This window comes from Sarcophilus harrisii, chromosome 3 (genome assembly GCF_902635505.1).
Source record: "Sarcophilus harrisii chromosome 3, mSarHar1.11, whole genome shotgun sequence".
In the NCBI taxonomy this organism is placed as follows: domain Eukaryota; kingdom Metazoa; phylum Chordata; class Mammalia; order Dasyuromorphia; family Dasyuridae; genus Sarcophilus; species Sarcophilus harrisii.
This window is the reverse complement of record NC_045428.1, coordinates 511377243-511401297: the sequence shown is the minus strand read 5'-3', so window position 1 is coordinate 511401297 and position 24055 is coordinate 511377243. Positions and strand designations below refer to the sequence as shown.

At 33.9% G+C, this 24055-nt stretch overlaps 1 protein-coding gene across 7 annotated transcripts in view; it reads left to right on the top strand.

The window, feature by feature from the left end:
* Positions 1–24055, top strand: part of DLG2 (discs large MAGUK scaffold protein 2) — a 1520398-nt gene that overhangs the window by 583359 nt on the left and 912984 nt on the right. For all 7 annotated transcript variants that reach the window (XM_031963714.1, XM_031963717.1, XM_031963716.1 and 4 more), the window contains one exon: positions 18882–18935. In XM_031963714.1, coding sequence (XP_031819574.1) covers positions 18882–18935 — 54 coding nt within the window. The remainder of the gene's footprint in view (positions 1–18881; positions 18936–24055) is intronic.

Sequence of the window (24055 nt, the reverse complement as noted above, 5' to 3'; positions counted from 1 at the left end):
TAGTCATTTTCATTCATCATAGCTTCTCTGTCTTTCAGTGAATTTATATTATTTTAATCCTCATGCATATTTTCTCCTAATTCTTCATTCTTCACTCTATATCGCTTTATGTAAGTTTTGCTATATATCTATCCCTTATAAGTTGTTTCTTATAGAGAAATTTTACATTCTATTACATCTACATACCACAACTTATTCATCTATTTTTTCATCCATTTCTAAATTGACAAGCACTTTATTTATAATTTTTCTTGTGACCATAAGAAACACTAAGTTGGAATACATAAACCCTGATTTTTTTCTCACCTTCTTGGCCAGGAGTGAGATCACTGGGTTGATGAGCAGGATTAGTTTTCTGATCTCTTATGATTCCAAATGGTTTTCAAGGTCAATTAGACAATTTTATATTTGATTAAGAATATGTGTGCTCAGCTTTCCTTGGTCACTTCAATGTTTATTATTATTATTGCCAATATAAGTATGAGGTGAAACCTTAGAACTTTCTTATTCTGCTTATCTTTTTGTATCTGCCTATTTTCTCTTCTTTTTATCGTCATTCATTTGGATAGTTTGCTTCTCTGTTGACTACCGGTGTCATAATTACTGTATGAATGCATCTGGAGCCTGCAGAAAACGGGACACCAGGTGCAGAATTGGGAATTTGTTTAATGGCATTGCTCATTGAGAAATGCTTGTGTTGAATCATCAGAATCTGGTGATGGTGCGGATATACTTTACTGAAGAGTGGGTAAATTCCTCCCACCTGCAACTGCAGAATCTGGCTTAAAATATTTTTGAGGCAAAAGAGAAAAAAAGAGAGAGGTTTTTATAGTTAATAATAATCCTTCAACTTATGAAACAACCTCTTAAAATTTGACAGTGTTTCATGCAGAAAATATTCTACACTGTAAACTACATTTAAAGATTAGTACCTCCAGGTGATTTCTCTGGGAGTCTAGTCCTGAAATTTCTGCCCTTGCTTAGGCAGCAAAATTTCTTTCACTTTTGTGTGTTCTGTGTCTTTCATTAGTATAAGTACACATCCATGGATGCAAATTGTTCTCTGCTCCAGATGCTCTGCATCTGATGGAAAATTTCATGAGGACTTTGGGTAAAAAAAAATAACAACAACAAAAAACACTTTATGGACAATCATTGAATGAAAAGATTCTATGAACATACTTTGTCACCTGTGAAGAATGTATTGTCATTCATTACATCTGTATTTGAAGCTCCCAGATACTAGTGCCTTCCATACCCCAAATTAAATTATATTACATATAACATGTATATATTTATAATATGTCATATGTATTCAACTTATACATATGATATATATACATTGTGTATATACATGGTATATAAATATGCATGTGTTTTATATATATTTGATTATGCACATACACAAATATATACATACATATGCAAGCATATATCTATATACATATATGCTTATACATATATACATACATACATACACACAAATAAACTTGAAGCTCCCAGATACTAGTGCCTTCCATACCCCAAATTAAATTATATTACATATAACATGTATATATTTATAATATGTCATATGTATTCAACTTATACATATGATATATATATATACATTGTGTATATACATGGTATATAAATATGCATGTGTTTTGTATATATTTGATTATGCACAAACATATACAAATATATACATACATATGCAAGCATATATCTATATACATATATGCTTATACACATATACATACATACATACATACATACACACAAATAAAATGAGAGCTGGAATGATATAGTAAATAGAAAGTAAATCTCAGAATTAAGAAGAACTAGATTCTGAGACATACAAACCATATGACCATGAGCAAATCATATAATTTTTCATTACCTCAGGAAACTCCAATAAAATGTTACAAAACAGGTGCACATTTACATTTTCGGAAGGAATTTATTCACCTGGGAGTTCTCTATACCATTAATCAGTGATCCTGTTCCTATCCACCATGTGTTATGTTATGGATTAGTCAGTGCACCAAAACAAAACAAAATAGAAAGGAAAGGAACAAGCATTTATTAACTGTCTACTAAGGGCCAAACACTGCTAAATATTTTACAAATCTTATCTCGTTTGATTCTCACAAAAACTCTGGGGGGGGGGGGTAAATGCTATCATTAGCTTTATTTTAGCATTGAAGAAGCTGAGGCAAGCAGCCTAAGTCATGTTGCTTGTCTGAGTCTATATTTGAATTCAAGTCTTCTTGATCTTAGGACCAGAGCCCTATTCATTAAATCATCTAGCTACCAAGAAAAAAAAATTCCAAAACAAAAACAAACAAACAAAAACAAACCTAGATTATAATCTTGGCACTGCTATTTCTTGTATAATATGTAAATTTCTCCTATTTAGAACAGGAAAAAAAAAAAAAACCCTGGCTGTGTAACCTTGAATTTGTATTATCTCTTGAAATTCCTGTTTCCTCATTGGTAAAATGAGGATAATCTTGGTTTTCCTACCCATCTTACAAAAATGTTTAGATGACCATCACAAATCTCCACACAGGGGATCTGATTTATTTCTGTTGTTCATGACAACCAGATACCATGAATTTTTAGGGGTTAAACAGGAAAAAGCATAACCTATTTCTCTTGTAGACATGCCAGCTCAACTTTCTCTCCTCAGTCCTTTTCTTTCTGATTTCATACATCTTAATATGTGGAAATAACCTTTATCTGGAAGATAAAAAAAAACTGGATTCACATTTTTAGCTCTGCTCTTAACTAAAAATAGGAATTTTTAGGTCTCTTTCAGAATCTTAGTTCTTTATCTGCAAAATGGGTATAATACATTCAGTGCTTTCTTCTAAGGGATGTTGAGAGGAGCTCACACACATAGATAGATAGACAGGCAGACAGACAGACAGACAGACAGATAGATAGATAGATAGATGGATAGATAGACAGGAAAATATATGTGGGTTGGGCTGTAATCATAAAAAATACTACAATATAAAAGTGAACTTCAATTAGATTTGAAGCTGTTTGTATCCAGGAGCTTTATTTGATTTGTCTCTGTATCCCCACTCCATCCCCTCAGTCATTATATCTTAGCATTTAATAAATATTTGTCAAAATCTGAAGTAATATAAAAGGAAATCCCTGGTGACACCTACCTATTTCAAAGCTGGGCTATTAGGCAGAACTAGATTTTCCAAGCTCCTTGACTATGACCTAGAATGATTTTTTTTTAAGTTGAAGAAAATGAGGACAAATTTCAGTAATTAGGAAGCTCTGCTTTAGCCTAAGATACTAGGTAGGGAAGGAAAGAAACAGCTGAGTTATGGTACTGCTATCTTAATTCTAATTCATATGTATCCTTTCTTTTAAGAGATTTCTTTTGTCATAGAAACCTGGGTAAAGAAAGAAAGACAAAATGGAAAGGTAATAGAATTTTAAGAGATTGAATGCATATGAAGAAACTGAGGAATTTCAAAATTCAGTGTGACAGAATTTGAAATACTCATTCAACAAACACTAACCGGCTTCTATACAGAGAGCTCTAATGTACTAGACACTATAGGAGATTAAAATAATAATAATAATAACCAGAATCCTACAGTAAAAAAAACTCTGAACTGAAAACAATCCAGAAACTAGATCTTTTTGTAGTGATATGTGATTATAGTAGAAATTTCCTTCTCAAATCCACATGTGAAAAAATGTTTGTAGCAGCTTTTTTTGTAGTGGCAAAGAATTGGAAAATGAGTAGATGCCAATTGGAGAATGGCTAAACAAATTAAGGGATAGGAAAGTAATTAAATATTATTGCTTTGTAAAAAAATGCTCAACAAGATGACTTTAAAAAATGCCTGGAGAGATTATATGAACTGATATTAAGTGAAACAAGCAGAACCAGGAATACATTGTACACAGTAACAGCAAGATTGTGTGACGATCAACCATGAAAGACTTAGTTCTTCTTAGTAGTTCAGTAATCCAAGGCAATCCCAATAGATTTTGGATGAAAATGCCATTTGCATCCAGAGAGAGTATTATAGAGAGTGAATTAACACATGCTATGTTCACTTTTTTTTTCTTTTTCTTGTTTTTTATATCATGTTTTTTTCCCTTGTGTTATAATTTTTTCTCTCTCAACATAATTCATAAGCAAATGTATTTAAAAATGAATGTGCATGTATAACCAGAAAAATCTAAATTAAAAAAATAAAAGCCAAAAAAAAAAAAAAAAGAAATTTCCTTCTCTTGTCCAAATGAAGAAGCACGATCTAAAACATTAAGAATGCTCAAGTTGTAGTTAGATACTATGGTTTTAAGACTTACAATTGTCAATAATTCTGAGAATTTGAAAAGTCTCCATCTCTCATCCGTGATCTCTCTGGAGTTTAGGGGCCAGAATAGATGCTATAGAAAGTATTTGGAATTCAGTGGTTTATATTTACAGTCCTGGCTCTTATAGTTAAAACTTCTATGATATTGGGCAAATCGGTTAACCTCTGTGGTCTTTAGACAGCCCAGGTCCCTCTCCCCATTTCCTTCTCTCTTCTTTGGAACCAATACGTATGAGGTTTTTGTCCTCTTTAAAAGCCATGGGCTGGGTTAATGATCTTAAAGTGTCCTTTTAGCTCTGGAATTATGATACTGTGATTCTGAGAAGGCTTAATTGGGTCAAAAGAATATTTTTTGTTGTTGATAAGTAGAATCTATCTTATTGAGATAGGAAAAAAGTCCAGGGGTACTAGGATTTATATGTAACTTTAAGGTTTGCACAATATTAACTCATTTGATCTTCACTACAATAAGTTGTTATCCCCATTTGCAGCTGAAGAAGTGAACTCAGAAAGTGGTTACAGACAGTGGGTCATAAAGTTATTAAGTATCTGATGTTGCATTTGAATGCACTCTTGCAGATTCCAGGTCCAAAGCTCTAGCCATTGTTTCACCTAGGTGCTTTCAGGAGTTCAAAACTAAGTATAATAATACAAATAATATTACATTTCTCTTTTAATAGCATTTTATTTTTCAAAATGCATGCAAAGATAGTTTTCAACACTCACCTTTCCAAAACCTTGTGTTCCAAACATTTCTCCCTCTCCTCTCCCCTATTCCCCAAGATAGCAAGGAATCTGATACAGGTTTAACATGTACAAATCAGATCAAAGTGGAAAAAAATACAAGAAAAAAGAAAAACCTAGCAAAGAAACAACAATAACAATGTTGAAATAGTATGGGGTTTTTTTGTTTGTTTGTTTTTTGGCTAAGGTAGTTGTGGTTAAGTGACTTGCCCAGAGTCACACAGACAAGAGGTGTTAAGTGTCTGAGTTCAGATTTGAACTCGGGTCCTTCTAACTTCAGGGCTGGTGTTCTATCCACTACACCAACTAGCTGCCCCCAAATAGTATGTTTTGATCCACATTCAGTCTCCATAGCTCTCTCTCTCTCTCTCTGGATGTGGATGATATTTTACATCCTAAGTTTATTGAAATTGTCATGAATTATCTTTTTGTTAAAAAGAGCCAAGTCCAGAGCTGATCATCACATAATCTTGTTACTGTTCTCTTGGTACTACTCACTTCACTTAGCATCAATTCATATAAGACTTTCCAGGCTTTTCTGAAACCATCCTACTCATCGTTTCTTACAGAACAATTAATATTCCATTACATTCATATGCCATAACTTATTTAGCCATTCTTCAACTGAGGGGCATCCACTCAATTTCTAGTTTCTTGCCACTACAAAAAGGGGTGCTGCAAACATTTTTGCACATGTGGATTCTTTGCTTTCTTTTATGAATAACCTTACGTTGTGAAAAGAAGTTTGCATCTGTTTCTCTCATTATTTTGTTCCTCTTCCAAATTCTTAGAAGATTATCAGACAAATTCAATGTCTTGTTTGACTGTTGTGCATGTATCTGGGAAAAAGGAGAAAGATTGACTGGATAGTTGAAATTTCTATGAAAAAATTTGAGAGAGATTTTGAAATCCAACGATAGAATTTGAAACACTCAAACATTGACCAGCTTTTATACATAGAACAGAGATATTCCAGATACTGTGAGATATAACAATAATAATGATAATAATAATTATTATTAAGAATATGATAGTAATAGCAATAAAAGTTTTAAACTTGTAGCCATGAGACTATGATTAGACTTCCAGCTCCAACAGTATATTACTATAGTCCATATATCAACTTTTTAGATATTTGAAGGTAATTCTCATGATCTTTCTTTTACCCTGTCTTATCTTCTCCAGCATTTATCTACTTTATTCAGTCCCTTTAAGTATAGTTTCACATTCCTTCACTCTCCAGGTCAACCTCCTATAGATGAGTTAATTCCATCTTTCTTCTGTCCTTCCTATAGTATGAGTTCTTAAATTAAACTCAAGACTTTGGCTGTGATCTCAAAAGGATAGAATATCACGTTATTATTCTAGATTCTATTCTTTAATTATATGCCTCATTCTGGATTCTATGTTTCGATTGATGAGACTAAAGACATCTGGGATAAAGATCACATTGGACTAAGTGGTAAAATAGATTAAAACCCCATCTCTTCCACTATCATACAATGTGACCCCAAGAAACTTCCTCTTATTGGTTCTCAATTTCTTCCTTTCTAAAAAGAAAGGGTAAGACTAAATGCTCTCTAAGTGTCCTTCCAATTCCCTGATTCTGTCTTGCATTATTACTTCTTTTGGTTTCTCTACCTCATCATCATATATTTAAATCATTCATTCATCAATTCATCTTGCACTTGATGTTCCTTCAGAATTCCTTCTATGGAAGTCTTTTCCACAACATTACAATTTCTCTTTTAAATAACTAGTAACCAAACTCTGATTTTTCCTTCTGTTTTAATCCTTGAAATATCTGCAGTTTTTGTCATTGAACATTTCATTTTAGATATTTCTCCTTGGATTTTTGTGACACTATTATCTCCTGGCTTTCCTCCTACCTCTCTGACCATTAATTCTCAGGCACCTTTACTGGATCAACATCTATGAACCAATTGCTATGTACATATTTACATAGACTTGGTACCTCTTTTGTATTTCTACATTTATCCTCATCCATTCATAAAACAATAACTACACAGATGCCACTTGATTTTTATATCCCATAGGTATTGCTATCTCAATAAGTAAAAAAAAAAAATATTTTCCTTGAAATCTACTCCTCTTTCAAAATGTACCATTCCTCAAGTTGCCCAAGTTTACAATCTTAGAATAATACTTTATTCTTGATTTTCTCTTACCTCTCATAAAATTAGTCTCCAAGTTTATCTCTTTAATCTCTCATGTCCATCCTCTCCTTTCCATATTTGATCAAACCCTCACTAACTCTTACCTGCATTATGCAGTAGCTCCTTATTTAGTCCTTTGGTCATCATAATCCCATCCTCCCCCTTTTCCAATCATACATATAGTTTCCAAAATGGTATACCTAAAGGGTGGTTCTAAGAACAGACTCTTACTCAAGAATTTTCAGTGGTTTCTTATTGACTTCTAAAATCAACTACTTATGTGTGATGTTTAAAGCACTTTGCAATTAGACTCTAACTTGTCTTTGTATACCTCCCCCTCCTTGTGCCTTTTATATTCCATCCAAACTGATCTTATTGCTATTCTTCATTCATGATATTCCATCTGTCTCTCCACCCATGATATCTTTGTAGAGACTGTCCCCTATACCTGGAATGCTTTCTCTTGTTAGTGCTGCTGCCTCTTGAATTAATCTTCAAATCCCTCTAAAATAATTCCAAATGTAATCTTTTTCAGCCCTTTTTGATCCCCCCCAATTGATTTTACTTTTTCCCCATCAACCTAAAATTATTTTATCTATTATTGAATTAATGGTGTGTGTGCTGTTTCCTCCTCCTTACCCCAATCCTCAGTAGAATTTAAATTTTATAATGGCAAAAAATAATATTGATTTTGAATTGTATGTCAACACCAAACACAGTATTCCTGAGATCAAAGCTGTTTAATAAAAGCTTGTTGAATTAAAATTGAGTCATTACATGTAGTGAAAAAGATAAAGTTAACTAAATGTGATAGTACTTACAAATGTATTTAGCATAGAGTCTTACATAAATTAGGCACTTAAGATATGTTTATTTCCTTCCCTATTATATTCACTATATTGATTATTTAGAATAAGATTTCTTGGTAATCTAAAAACCATATATTGGGCAAAAATATTACTAGTCTCAGGTATATCTTGCTCTGTAGAATCTTCCCCTAACATGCTCCTTTACTGCCGTCAGAGTTAGTGTATTCTCTCTCTTCCTCAAATCATCATTTATTTTCTTATTGCATTCCCAGTGTCTTCCAGTAGAATGGGCTATGTTATTTTTTGTTATTTCTCCCTGGCACCTAGCATAATGTTTTGTGCAAGCGCAAGGTATTTAATAAATCTTTGTATTAGGACCTATTTTTGGTGGATATGGACTGACTGGTTTACAAATGAAAAGATTTGAAATTGCTTTCATTTTTCCATCTCTTGGTGGAAATATTACAGTAGTGAAGGACCCACAGACTGAACAACAAAAACGGATGAGAAGCACAAGTCTGGAAACACAGAATCTTAGAATTTTAGAAGTGGAATATACATTAGGAGCATTCTCTCTACAACATCTTGAAAGGTGAGTGGGTGTCCAGCAACTGCTTGAACATCTGGACTGTCATGCCATACTGTCCTCTCTCAAGAAATTTCTTGTATTGCTTAACACTCTAGTGGTTAGAAAGTTCTCTATTTTACTTTAATCTCCCACTTTGGAAATCATTGTCACTAAATCTGGAACCATAAAGAGAATAATCTAATCTGTTTTCTGTATGTCAATCCTTCAAAGAGAAGATATTGTCTTCCCTTTCTCAAGCTTTTCAAGGCACATTTCTTGTTAACTTATGAATAATTGCAAGTTGTCAGCCTGCATGAAGTAAAGGTATGCAAAATTTTTTATTGTGAAATCTTCCTGGCAGGAAAAATCTCAAGCCAAATTCTGAGTTTGTAATTTCCTCCATCTGTTCTATTTTTCTTCCTGTTTTACTCAGGGATACCATGTCCCTATCTCTTCCCTTTTATTCTGTTACTCTGTCCCTGATCTTTTGGTTACCCCATCTTCTCACATTCCACAATGAATTTTGCCAGAAGGCTCTCCCTCTATTAGAAATGAAAGATTTTCTTGCAGCTGGGCTCCTTCTGTATTTAAAAAAATCAATGCTTTGAACATCTGGAATGGCAGACAAGCATGGCACCATGGGGACAAAAAATCATCTCCCCCAAAGTGTGTGAAAACATCTGCCACAAATTTTAAAAAATGGACATTCATTCATGGACAGGAAAAGAGTAAATTAGTTATATTACCTAGTGTCCCTGAACATCTTATTCTAGGGAAAGGAACTAGAAGCAAAAACAGGTGATATAATTCAGGCAGACAACACAGTGCTGAACCCATAACTCATTTTCAGCATCATTTTCTCCACCAACTAGTACACATGCTATGGTGAACTTAGTAGCAACAAGAAACATGACTCAGATTAACCCTAACCCTAAAAGCCTCCTCACTAAGCTCTCAAAGCATTGAGATTGAATGATGAAACAGGAAGGAGATCCCTAAACCAAAGTTTGCAGGTGCCACCATTCTGTAAATTCTAGCATCCTTCAGATTTATCTCTTGGATCCTTTTCTCTCTGCTGACATCTTCAAATAATTTGTTCATATCAAGTACTATACTTTCTTTTCTTTCTTCCCACTTCCTAGTCTTAGCATCCATCAAACTATTTAGAACAACAATATCATCCTTACTCTGTCATCCAAAATTTCTGCTACAAAGATAAAAGAGTAATCAAATCCAATCCAACCATTCTAGAGAGTCATTTAGAACTATGCCCAAAGGTCTATAAAACTGTTTATACCTTTGAACCAGCAATGCTGACTCTATATCCCAAGAAAATCATAAAGGATGGAAAAGGACCCACATGTGCAAAAATGTTTGTAGCCGCTCTTTTTGTAGTAGCAAAGAATTGAAAAATGAGTAGATGCCCATCAATTGGGGGAATGGCTGAACAAGTTGTACTATATGAAAGTAATGGAATATTATTGTTCTATAAAAATGATGAACAAACTGATTTTGGATAGGACTGGAAGGGTTTACATGAACTGATGCTGAACAAAACAAGCAGAACCAAGAAAATACTATACATAAAAACAGCAAGAATGTTTTATGATCAACTATATTGCCTCAGTGGTTTAGTGATCCAAAGCAATCCCAATAGACTTTGGATGGAAACACCATCTGCATCTAGAAAAAGGACTAAGGAGACTGAATGTAAACCGATATATGCTATGGTCACTTTTTTTCTGTTTTTTAAATCTCTCCTATAATTTTTCCTTTTTCTTTGATTTTTCTCTCCCAACACGAGTCATAAAACAATGTGTTTTAAAAAAATAAATTTGCTAGAAAAAAAGAGTAATCAAATATTCCCACATAAACTGACCCCATAGTAGGTGTAGCAGTAGTAAAAATTCACCAATGACTGCAGATATAAATGTGTCTTACTCTTCTGTAGATGAAAAGGCCAGTGAGATCACAGTAAATTTTTCTGCTCAAATTAGTATGGTTATCGATGTCACTTCATCATCCATTTCTGCAACTTTGCCCATACTATCAGTGATGCCTCAAATTCACTGTCTTCTCATCTCTAGCTATTTGAAGCCCTAACTTCCTTCAAATCTCAATATAATCATTCAACAAATTTATGTGAAGCAGTTACTATTTGCCAAACACTGTGCTAAGCACTGGGGATACAAAGAAACACAAAGTCATGGTACCAGCTCTAAGAGCATACATTCTAATGGGAAAGACAACAAATGAATATATTAATATATACAACACAAATTTGAAGTGGATAAATTACACACACACACACACACACACACACACAAAATGTAGTTAAATACAAGGCTGTTTGAGAGTGAGGACACTCAACTAGGAGATTAGATCTCCAGTGACTTTTCAGTTGTCTTTCTGATTGTAGAACTAACATTTGTCACAAACCATTCTAGTATCTATTGGCAAAAGTAAATTCCTAAAATTAAATAAACAATGTGATCTTGGGAATATTGAGATAGAATTATCACTTAGCTATTTTCATCTTCTTATTTTTTTTCCCTTGACTCTAGGGTTTTTGGCTGAACCTAAGTTTTAAAGAAAGCTAGGGAAATCAAAACTCAAAAAAGAGGTGACAAGGGCTGGTTAATATGTGTCCTTTTCTGATTTCTCTAAGTTGCCAGTGCATACCCTCATGCCCCAAAACACTTTGACTTTATTTTTTCATATATGTCAAGGTTATATCCCATTTTAGAATGCAAGTTCTTTGAGGATATGTAATATTTCATTTTTTTTCCTTTTCCCTAGTACCTTGGACAGTGCCTGGCACATAATAATAGGTTAATAAATGCTTGTTGGTTGATTTTCTCATTACTTCAAAAGCTCTCATTTAATTAGTCAGGGCATTTCTGCCATTCATATAAGACAAAACCTTCCATGCCTCTGTAGCTAGATGATTACTGTCAGAGTTTCTTTTGAGAGTGTTTTAGATGGTTGTAATTAGTTGAAGTTTCTGATCAGGTGTGAAGAATAATAAAGAGCTTAATGGTGAATGAGCCTTTTGTCTCAATCTGCATCTGTGATACTTCTACCCATTTTTGATAGCTCTGTGCATTTATTACCCTTACCTTGTGCTGACACATCCATGTGATTATGGACCAAGTCTCCCATTGATGTTCACAAAGTTTCCTGCAAAACCACATTGAAAAAAATAATTTCTCAAAGTGAATTTTCTTATAATGAATCCAGATCTTCCCCTTTATACATAAAAACAATAGTCCCTGTACTTCATTCTTTTTAACTTGATTCTAATTCCTCTTCCACATGAGAAAACTTGAAAAAAATAATTACCATTACCTCTAACTTTTCTTTTAACACACTTATTGATGTGCATGTTAGTTATGAAAGTATCAAGAAGAAATTACATTCTGGATAATTTATTATTTATTAAATACCAAATATATGCCATATATAATGTTGGATGCCAGTATGACAAGAAGAAACTATCCCTTGCCCTGAGAAAACTTATATTTGACTGAGGGAGAGGACACATGTATGTATATACATACAAAGACACAAAAAATAAAAGCAAATATAATATAATTTCAAAGCACTAACAACTATGAGTTATAGATTCTAAAAGTCTAAAAGGGGGAAGGAACAAGAATTTATAAAACACTTTTTATGTGCCTGGAACTCTGATAAGCACTTCATAAATATTATCTTATTTTATCCTCACAACAGTCCAGAAAAGATGCAAATGCTACTATAATCTCTATTTTAGAGTTGAGGAAATTGTGGAAGATAAATTAACTAGTCCAATGTCAATCAGGTATTAAGTGTCTGAAGTCAAATTTGAACTGAGTGCTTCCTGAGTCCAATCCCAGATCTCTACTCATTATATTACATTCCTGTCTCTTAAAAATGATATAATCAGTTATAAGATTAAATTAATATTTCTTCTGGCAAATTTTCATATGATGTCATTTTGAGTTCTCTTAAAATCACTTCCTTCTTTTCCTCTGGATTTATTCTATTTTCTCAATGCTCTGCTAAAAAGTTGGTGGCCTGAACCAGACAAAATATTCCATATAAAATCTGCCCAGGATTTTCATGAATGTAGTATAAGATTGTCATTTCATGCCAAGTCTGGAGTCAGGAAACCCTGAGTTCAAATCTTGTTTCAAACATTTTCTAGTTCTGTGACTCTGCTTTTTTTGCCTCACTTTCCTTATCTGTAAAATGAGCTAAAGAAAAAAATGGCAATTCCCAAATTCCCAAATCTTTGCCAAGAAAATCCCATTATGAAGAATTAGACAGCATGAAACAACTAAAGAACAACAATTCCACATGTATATAAATACATACTTTATATATGTGTTATATGTGTGTGAATGCATATTTTTAACATGTGTATATTCCTTTGTAAATGATGGACTTGGGAACATGTGTAAATCCAAGAACATATACCATATAGCCTATCATACAAACTGCAATTTGTGTAGATATAGATAAATATAGATAGATAATATTGATGTATAGAATACTTCTCTCCAATTTTTATGATTTATCTTGATCTCTCTGTGTCCTCATGAGACCATATAAGAAATGTATAGTCTTATCAATTGTGGGCACCAGTTTTTAGAAAGGGTATATCAAGATAGGGTATTCTCAGAAAAAAAGATAACCACGAATGGGAAAAGGCTAGAGATCATGGAATTAGAATGGTTTATGTTTAGGCTAAAGTCTTATGAATTATTCTTCATATATTTGAAGGATGCTCTTTTGGAAGAAGTGTTGTTTTTGCTTGATCCTAAAGGGAGCAATAATACATGAAAATTACGATATCCATTTAAGTTCAATGCATGGAAAACTCACCAATCTTAGAGCCATTCAAAATGGAAAGGGTTGCTTTTAGAAAGAGTGGACTTGTTTTTATTAAACATCTTAAAGCAAAGGCTGCACCACCACTTATTAGGAATATATTAGATCAACAAAAACATCATGCATCCCTCATTTTGTGGTGAGGAAACTGAAGACTGAGGGGGGAGAAGTGATTTGGCCAGGGTTATACAGCTAATGTTATAAATGGTAAAATCAAGAGAAACTGGATTTTTAGCTCTGTGTCAATATTCTTCCTACTGCACATTTTACTACATATGTGAGTGTGTGAGAAAGAGAGGGAAGGAGGGAGGAGAACGAAGAGAAAGGAAAAAAGAGGAGAGAACATAGACATTAATCCCCCATTATCAGGAATAGAAGACTCTTCCCTTTTGAATGTTTTATCCCTCAACAAGGGATAAGTTTGACTTTATTATAGACTAGATCAGTGGTGTCACATTCAAAAAAGGAAGGACTACTAATTCATACATAAGGAGCTCTGTTGGCCACATGAGGACTCAATTTTAAAATGTAGTGTTATGCGTTATTGTATTGCTATTTTTGTTTAAAATTTCCCGGTCATATTTTAATCTGGTTCTGCCACTCAGAAGTGTTGTAGGCAGCATGTGTTTTACCCCTCTTAAGGAGATCATCCCCTAATATCCATTTCTGTTTATTATGTGTACTTCTGTCTTGACCCCTAGTTCATAAATTCCATGAGCTGAAGAGTCCCCAGGATTGGAAAACAGAGTAAAATAAAGGAGAAACAAACAAATCCGCAAATTATAGAAACCCTGGATGATAAATTTGAAAAAGACTTCAAAAATCATCTAGCCCAACCCACCCATTCTACAAACAAGGACACTGAAATCTCTACCCTTTCCTTGAACTTCTTGCTAGATGACAAGTGCCTTAAGAGGAGGGATTATGGGATTTTTATTTTTATCTTTGTAAACCCAGCACAGGGTAACCCATGGAATTAATACTTAAGAAATGTTTGTTGAACAAAAGTAGACTTTGTTTTGTCAGGTCCTAACCTGTTCATTGTTTAGAGCTGCAATTCTATAGCATGGTGAGGATGAGATTGAAGATGAGGATGAGAGTGAGCATTTTCATAGCACTTTCAAATCAAAAGTTGATATTGAGGCTTCTATCTTGGCAGTGTAGGCACTTTCCTAATTATGTAGATACTTCACTTACCTTTCTCTATATATGAGACTTGGGCATTTGTTATTGAGAGGATATATCCTATGTAGATTGTCTTGAAAACCACAGGCCCTAGATTTAGGGGCAGAACAACTGGCACACTCTGTGCTATGGAAAGTGCACTTTACACTCTGGGTTGAAAAATCCATTTTCTCCTGATTGCCTCCAGGCTTACAGCTCCCATATGGGTAATATATAACTTCTATAAATAGTCTCAATATGACCTACAGTTTAACTTTAATTTTTTTTTATCTCATTTTAACTTTATTGCAGCCAGGGTAGACCCCTTGCATTTTGGAAAAGTGTAGCCTCTCTGCTTCCATGCTTTGTCTTTGTTTAGACTATATATGTACATTTCAAGCCCTTTTAGAGGAGGCTTCCATTCAAGTATTGCTTTTGCTACTGGTTGTATGTGTCTAGCTCCTAAAATCACCTCATGTTTATTTTGTATATATTTATGTAACAGAGGTAGTAAGATATAGTGCATGGAGAGCCAACCGTGGAGTCAGAAAAACTTGATTTCAAGTCTAGTCTTTGACGCATGTCAGCCATGTGACCTTAGTAAATCATTTAATATTCTAATGCCTCAGGCAACCCTCTAGAGCTTGTCACTCAGAGTTTTTATTCTCAATTTATCCAAATACACATATGCATGCATATATATATGGATGTATATATACAAATACGTAAATAAAATATATAAATAAATTGATATATTACATCATAGACCTGACCTAGATAATGTATATAGATATCTATAGACAAATAAAGATATGAATAAAGCTTTGAAGGCAGTTCTCATTTCTATATTTGGCATTTATGCTTCCAATGCATTGAATTTTCTCACAAACACTTGGTGCTTAATAAATGCTCATCAATTTGGTTGCATAAGCATTTATACCACACTATACTGGCACTCTGAACAATATGAGAACAGTATTTCTCCTTCCTTCATGTAAGGAGTTTACAGTCTCAGTGTGGAGATAGATCTTGTACATGAGGAAAAGCTAGAAAGAACATATAACTTTTGACTATGTCATTCTAAATCAAACTACAATAGCAGTTTAGAGAAAAGTGGTGCCTGGTGTGACAGGCTAAAGTCATCAGAGGAGGTTCCAAAAGGAAGTGGGACTTCTCTTGAAACTAGAAGAATTTAGGGAAGAAAGTAGAGAAGAAAGGATATATTCAATGTGAAAGCAAAAGCATGTACAAAGGCATTAAAAAGTAGGAATATTTGTAGAATATCCAGTAGAAAGTACCTGGGCTGCCCAACTAGAGCAGAAGAGACATTCAGAGAAAGTGAAATTCAGTAGGAATTGGTGTATGGGGGATGTAGTTTAAATGACAGCAGCCTTTTATTAAGTGAGGAAAGAATTGTTCTAGATGCCAAAGGGATAAATAAAACATTGAGATAAGGCATAATATTTACTTCCATTGAATTTATGATCTAGGAAGCTTTGGAAGCCATAAATAAGAATTTGTCTTTGCTTTTGTAGAAAATAGGGAGCCATGGTAAGTTTTTGAGCAGGAGAGTCATGAATGATGGATCTAGAAAATGAATCTTCTAAAAGTCTTTTCCCAATTTTTCTGAAGTCTGTGTTACTCACTGATGAAGCTTATTCTCTGTAAGTTTTCCAAAAATTTTGCAGTTCTCTTCTTTATCTTCTCTGACAGACTTCTCTTATTCCTTGCCTTCTGAGAGCCATGTAAGTGTCTCTTGGCTAGAATATAGCTTGTTATATCTCTTGTTTATCTACAATTAATTATCTGCTGTAGGTCATTAGCACAGCAAACAAAGTTGGAAATATATTCAGGGACATAAAGTAAGTACTAATTTCCCATACCTTTGGTTGAAATATGAACTTGTTCTTTGGTTGAAATTCAAACTTTTGCTACAGCAAAATTAAGGGACAGAAGATCAAAGATTTGAGTTAGAAGGAAAGGTGGAGGTCACAGTAAAATCAAACTATCACATGTGCAGTTGAGCAAACTGAAGACTAGGGAAATTAAATAACTGACTGATGGTCACATAGCTGGTATCACAAAGAGGCAGAATTCAAAATAAGAAGAGATTTCATCAAGATCTTTCAGTTTATGATGCTTATTTTATAAATCATGAAAGTAAGACCAGAGGAGGATAACTGACTTCCTCAGTCACACTTCTGACATCAAATCCAACTATTCATTCAAATTCATAGGCTACTACTCTGTTCCTTTTTGCTATTGTTGAGATGTACAGGGAAAAATTTAATTCAAAGATCCCAGTTAATTATCTGTCCCTAAAGTTATGTTCTTGACAATCATTCTATGATTTATATAACATTCCCAGTAAGTCAAGATAATAGATATTTTATCTAAATGAAATCTATAACTTGGGTGGGAGATTGAAGATTTACTAGCATAGGAAGAGCTTCTCCCCAATGAAAATTTTCAAAAGCAGAAAATGAAGATCTGTCTATTCACTATTCATGAAGTCAGATTTGATGCAAATGGAGATTACCATCTTGTACTTTTTAATGATTTTGCTTGTAGCCCTTTTGTATCATCCTTGCTCAGATTCTACATAATCTTTTATGGAAGACACAAAAGTTTTCATGAAAAAATGTATGGTATGCCTAGAATTCTTTTAGATCATGTTAGATTGATTTTTGAATATCTTACAGATATAGAAGTAGCATGGCCCAGTGACTAAAGGATCCATCCTATAGTGAGAAAAATGTGGGTCATATATTGCTTATGACGTATACTAACTGTGTCACTCAGGGCAAGTCATTTAACATATCAGTGACCCAGGCAACCTGCTAAGACTCTAAGTTACAGATAGCATCAACTGATAGTTTTGATAAGGAACCTCCTTGCCCTGTTTTGCAAAAGTCAGTAACTATGGGTGTGAAATGTTACATATGATTACAGACTTTTTCACTATGTTGGTTAGTTTTGCTGATCTATTTCCCTCTCTTTTTTTATTTTCAGTTATAAGAGTTGACTAGCTGGCAGGGAATACAAATAGAATGAGAATTTTTATGGCATAAAGATAAAATATATTAATGAAATTTATTTTAAAATTATTTTATCAGATATGGTGGTATATACTCACAGGCTCTAATACAGGTGGGTAGAGTCTGAGATCTGTAAATTGCTTATGAAATCCTGAATCCCTGAAATAGGACTAATGCTAATCAGGTATCTGTACTGCTTCTAGCACCAATATAGTTAGTAACCATCTTTTGGGAGGGGGAAGGAGGAAGGGAGGGAGAAAAGGCTATGTAAGGGGGGAACCAATTAGCTCAGAGCATGTCAGAGTTTCTGTTTTGATCAGCACTAAGGTTAAGTCATGAGTTTCTTGACAGTGAAAAGGAATTCTAGTCATCAAAAAGAAGAAAAAAAAGTTACAGAAGAATTCCATATTTTTACCAATGAAGGGAATACCAGAATACTGCCAAATTGATAAAGTCACAGTCTAAATTAACTATTTATGCACATACGCACACATGTGCATATATGTGCATCTATCTAAATAGATAAAGACGGACAGACAGATAGATAGATAGATAGATAGATAGAAGGAGAGAGACAGAGACAGACACAAACAGAGACAATGAGAGTGAGAAACTGAGAGAAAGAGAAACAGGGACAGGGGGAATTGTATACATAGAAATAAAAATAACAGGTGCAAAGATGTGCTCTGCACCTTTGGCATATGCTAAAGCTCAGGCTGTTGAGGATTGAATTAGGTATAGATGTCATCAAACAAAATGATCCATTAAGTTACTGGTGAAAACATTTCTTGTTAAGTACACATCCCTTAAAGAGCAGTGATGCTAGAGCTAAAGAAGAGTTTTGCAAATGTCAGGCATGGTTTAATTGTGCCAATTTCCCTGTCGTTTGCATTTTCTACTGCAAAACAATTATTGTTAGGGGGAAAATGTCAGAAATGTTATCTCTTATTCAGATTCCCAGAATGGCTCTTTTGCAGAATAGCACCAATCTCAAAGGATGTGAAAGGACTCTGCAGAAGTGAAGGGAAATTCATAGGAGAGTGTTATTTCTTACTCTCATGCTATTTTATTTTAAATGTGGTTAGAAAGAAATGTAAGCAACCTAGTCCTTGTTTGGAGTGATATACGTTTCAGTATTATAAGTATTTTCTTTTCCCCCTTTTTAGGCCAGCCCTGCTCCTATTATTGTCAACACAGATACTTTGGATACTATTCCTTATGTGAGTATAATTTTTCTCTTGATTTCCTTTTAAAAATTACAGAATAAAAGAATCATCTGACTTTGTGTGTGCATGTGTGTGTGTATTCTATTTTATTCCAACAGTTAATCTCATAAGATGCTTCCTACAATTAATTCTGGCCTTGTCTTTTAATATTTGCTAAATCCATGGTTAGTTATGCAGATAATTCTCACTCTCATTGAATATTTCTAAAACCAAAGGGAAATGAACATGAAGAAAGAGAATAACAAAATGCTTCCATTTAAAATGCACCCAAGGCTCCATGCATGGTAGCCAAGTTTTTCCCTGAAGATACCATATAAAGGGATTTTAAAATATAGGAGTAAAAAGTGGTTGTCTTTGAGACTTGCACAAGTACTTCTGTGGCAGTGTGGAACAAAGAGATGTAGTATTATATATGGGAAACAGTAGGCTAGCTTAACTGGAACATGGACTCAATGGAAAGGGTTTAGGGTCTAGGCCATAACACTGTAAAAATAGAGCTATCCATATTGTGAAGGGTTTTAAATGTCAGCTTGAGGAGTGTAATTTCTCCTACAACAAACAGGGAACCAATGAAAATATTTGAGTAAGGAAGTTACATGATTTCATCTGTATTTTAATAATTCCATTTTGGTAGCTATGTGGAGGATGAATTGGGTAAGAAAGAAACCAAAAGCAGGAATTTTGAATTCCCACTTTATGATCAAAATTTCTTGTCCTCCTAAATTTCCTACTGTCTCCTTATTCTTGAAGCTGGTGAGTCTTATAATGATCTTTTTATCCTTTGATCATTCTGTGTTCTCCAAGAACATCATTCCTGTTCTAGTTTCAATTCTCTCATTTCATATTCTTTCCCATATCAGCAAGGGACTGTTCTCTATCAAATCCAGGAGCTTCTAGTCCTGGTCTTCCATCATATCCACTGTACCACCTGTGCCATCCCTATTACAGCCAAGTGAAACAGTGGATAGAGTCCCAGGCTTGACGTCAAGAAGAATCATCTTCCTGTGTTCAAGTCTGGCCTCTAGTTGTATATATACTAGTTGTATGACTCTGGACAAGTCACTTAACCATTTTTTGCCTCAGTTTTCTCATCTGTAAAATAAGCTAGAGAAGGAAGTGACAAACCCATTTAGTATCTTTGCTAAGAAAACCCCAAATATGGTCATGAAGAGTCAGTTGTGACTGAAATGACCCAACTACAACCCCTTAATGCATTCCTAATGAATATTCTTCACACAGATGCTTAAACAATCCCTGTGCATATTAAATCCAACCTTGTCACTATGTTGCTTAAAAACCTTCAGTGGCTATTTGTTGTTTTATATAGTACGAGGACACCTTAGCTTAGAATATAAGATACTCCATGATCTCTCTTCAGCCTGCCTTTACAGAATCATTTCACACTGTTGTCCTTCAAATATAAGTCTACCAACTGGATTGTCAACTAAGACTTCTCTTGTTTTCACTACATACCTAGCATTTAAACAAACAGGTTGTCCCTTGTGCTGAGAAAATTGTCCCATGTGTCTCACTGTTGAAATGCTTCATTCATCTTGATTTTCCCCAAATAAAAATGATTTCATCCACTCTTTACGTCTCTTTGTCTTGTCTTGATCTCGTCATTGTTCTATCCCATGCTATCATGGATTACAGGAATTTGTTTACCTCTAATGTGTTAAATTTTTATTTCTTCATTAAATTGTAAGAACCTAGAGGACAAGGGATGGGTGTTGATTGCATTTTATACAGCACCTAGCTCAAGGCCTTTGTATAATTAGTGGTTATGCAAATTTATTGAGTTGTTCATTAGGTGATTCAGTGGATATACAATCGTATTCTATGAAATCCAAGGAAGAACAAAGTCCTTAGCTTACTTAATTAGAAGATACTGATACCGAGAATTATTCCCTGCAAAAATTTCAACAGCAATCTTTAGTTCAATGATAAATTGTATCATTAAGTATAAATCTATATTCAACTACTATAAAAATAATAGTAAACCAAAAGATATAATATCTCAAGTAGATTTGTTCTTTATTACCTCCCCTTCTTTTTTTTACATCTCTTTCTCCTATTCTTTCTCTCTTTCCCTCTTCCCCTACTCTCCTGCTCTTCTCTTTCTCTTTCTTCCTCTCCTCTCTCCTTTATTCTTTCCTCTTTATCTAATCCCTTGCCTGTCTTCTCTATTCTACTTTTCCCCCTTCTTTTTCTCTCTTTTCCACTCTTCTCCCTTTTTTCTGTCTTCTCTCCCCTTTTCAAATGTGATGTCGTCTCTCTTTCCTATATTTTTCCTCTCCCACATTCTCCTTCCTTATTCTTTCTTTTCTTCTATATATTCCTTATATCACACACTTGCCTCTTTTCTTATATCTGTTTTTTTTCTTTCCATTTCTACTAAGGAAAGAAAATGCTCACATATACTAATAAGGCCTTGGGTGATAGAAAACATGTCATGGGGTTTCTGACCCCTTTAGATAAGGGGCAAGTCAATGTTTTCTAAATTATTCTTGTCCCAAATCCCAGGCATGCCTTAGCCAAGTTCACCAATCTTGTTCTGGTGATATAGGAATATTGAACAGAAGGAAAATGTTTTGAGCAGAAACTTAACTATTGAGCAATATCAATTTGGAAACCTAATCTCTCAGATGCCAAGTTCACACTTCTGAATAGAAAATACCAACAGAATTAAAGAAAATTCTACATATCTGCTAGCCTGAGACCTGAGCTAGTTAACTAGTCAGCTGAATTATTTTTAAAAAATTATGTGGTCTGTCCTTTCTTTCTGAAAGCTAACATTGAGCTAAGATCAAATATTAAAAGGTCTTTTAAAGTTTATTTCTTCCTTCGATTCTCTTATATTTTATAAAAATCTGGTATCTATATTTGAATTCCTTGGTTTTTCTTAAAATTACAAATAAAATATGAAGAGTCTTATGTACCCTCAGAAATTCAAATTATAGTTAATTTTTTATAGCTATTCTGAAATGCATCTGTATAAAGTAGACTGTAACTTGTGTTTCGAACCTGGGGACTGAAAAAGGACACCTTCAACAAAAATTGGGAAATTAGAATATGGAGAGGTTTTAAAGGAAAGATAATGAGTTGGGGATTTTTTTTTCATTATGAAATGGAGGCTACCTCAAGGATATTCATTTGGAGATATTCAATAATCAGTTGCTGATATGGTACTGAGGCTTTTCAACAATGAGGGCTAGATATTTTTCTCTGAATGTCATCTTCATCGAGATGATAATTATACTCATGGGACTTGATGAAATCACCTTGAAAGAACCCAGGGGATAAAGAGGATAGGACTCAGGAAAGTGCTGAAGTACATCCCTAACTAGACAAGTTAGACTTTGATCAAACAAAGAGACTGGAAGGAGCAAATGAATGGGAAGAGGTGAACTAAGAGAATGAAGTATAACAAACATCCGTGTAGGAAAGAATATCGAAGTGAGAGAGGATGTTCTGCAGAGTCAAAGGCTCCAAGGGATCAAGAATGATGATAATCAAGAAAGGGGTATCATGTTTGGCATTTAAGAGAAAATGACCTGATCACAGGGTGGAATATAAAAATATTTTCCATGCTCTGTTGAATTTTAAAGCAAGTTCATATCCAAAGGATCAAATTAAAAACAAAGTATTTTTCACATTAAAAATGCAATACATTCTTATTGGGAATCATAATTATTTTGATATTCCTTTTGACTAAGAAGTGAAATGTTACCTCTGTCAACTGACTCACTAATTGACCTTCAGCTGATCTCTTTAACTTTCCCAGTCTCCTTGCTCCCTAAATGTTCTATATCTTGTTTTTCCCTCTTCATGTTCTAGTTAGTATAATTTTCAGGTCTATTTAATAGAAAAAGATTTTGAGATCCCCTAGGGATACTTTAGACATGTTGCATAAGAACATTTCCTCCTTTTAAAGTATTGCCTGAATGACAAAATTAACTTACAGTGAAAAGATTTCAAATAAATCTCATTAGAAGTCAATGTATTAATTCTACTTTTTGGAAAATTTTATTCTGGAATAGGATAAGTACATAGTCTTTATAGCAAGAACTCTTTGGTACACATGTTTAAGTTGATTAAAGGAAGAAGGAAATGCAAAATTTTGAAGGGCCTTTGTAAGTGTTCCTAACCAAGAAATGAGACATGGATAACTACCCTTCTAGTTTGTATATAAATCAAAACTATTTGAAATCATAGAGTTCTTTTTTTTTCCAAGGAGTATTTCAGTTTTTAGAGGCAATAATAAAATCTATTATTAATGAAAATGATAATTTTGATAGTTTAAAGTAGTCTTGGACAAGCTTATTCTTCTATAAAATGAAGGAATCCCCTGTATATGTTTTTAATATTCTAAAAAAAAAAACAAAATTTAAACATATAACATTAGAATGATGAAATCATATAACATGGGTTTAAACCTTACCTCTGGCATTTATGGCCTGTTTCACTTTGGTCAAGTCACTTTACATCTTTTGGTCTCATTTTCTCACTTATAAATTGAGCAAGTTGAGCTAGATCACCTCTAAGGTTTTCCCCCTTCTGAATTTGTGATTTTGTTATGCTATGACCATGCTTCAGTGTATTATGCTTTTAGATTTCTTATTCACCTTTCTATCCTTCCTCCAAATGTGGTACAATTTTATATCCTGGCCTTGAATATATTCGAGGTTTTAGAAAGCTCAAAGTGAACCTATCTGATATATGCCTATCTGTTCTTCAGAGGTTAGCTCTATAAAGGGAAAAAAAAGATAAAATAATGCCTCAAAAACCTTCTACATCTGTTTAATGTGGTATCCCTGATCAACAGACATATTTTCCCCTTGGCTGACTTTCCTGAGTTTGATAGGTAGCAGCCTCTAAATAAATCCTGTCCCCTTTCCTCCAGGAAGATAAGATTAAGTATTATATTAAACAGAAACACTGCAAAAAGTGTTTCTTTTGCTCTATTCTGTGATGCTTTAGACTTTCAATATTCTGAATACCCCCACACACACCAGAAATAGGCATTCAGGGAAAATATGCAGAAAAAAATTGGCTCCTAGAAATTTCAAACTAAATAGAGCCTCAAGCAATTATTTAGTCTGGCTCTTTAATTT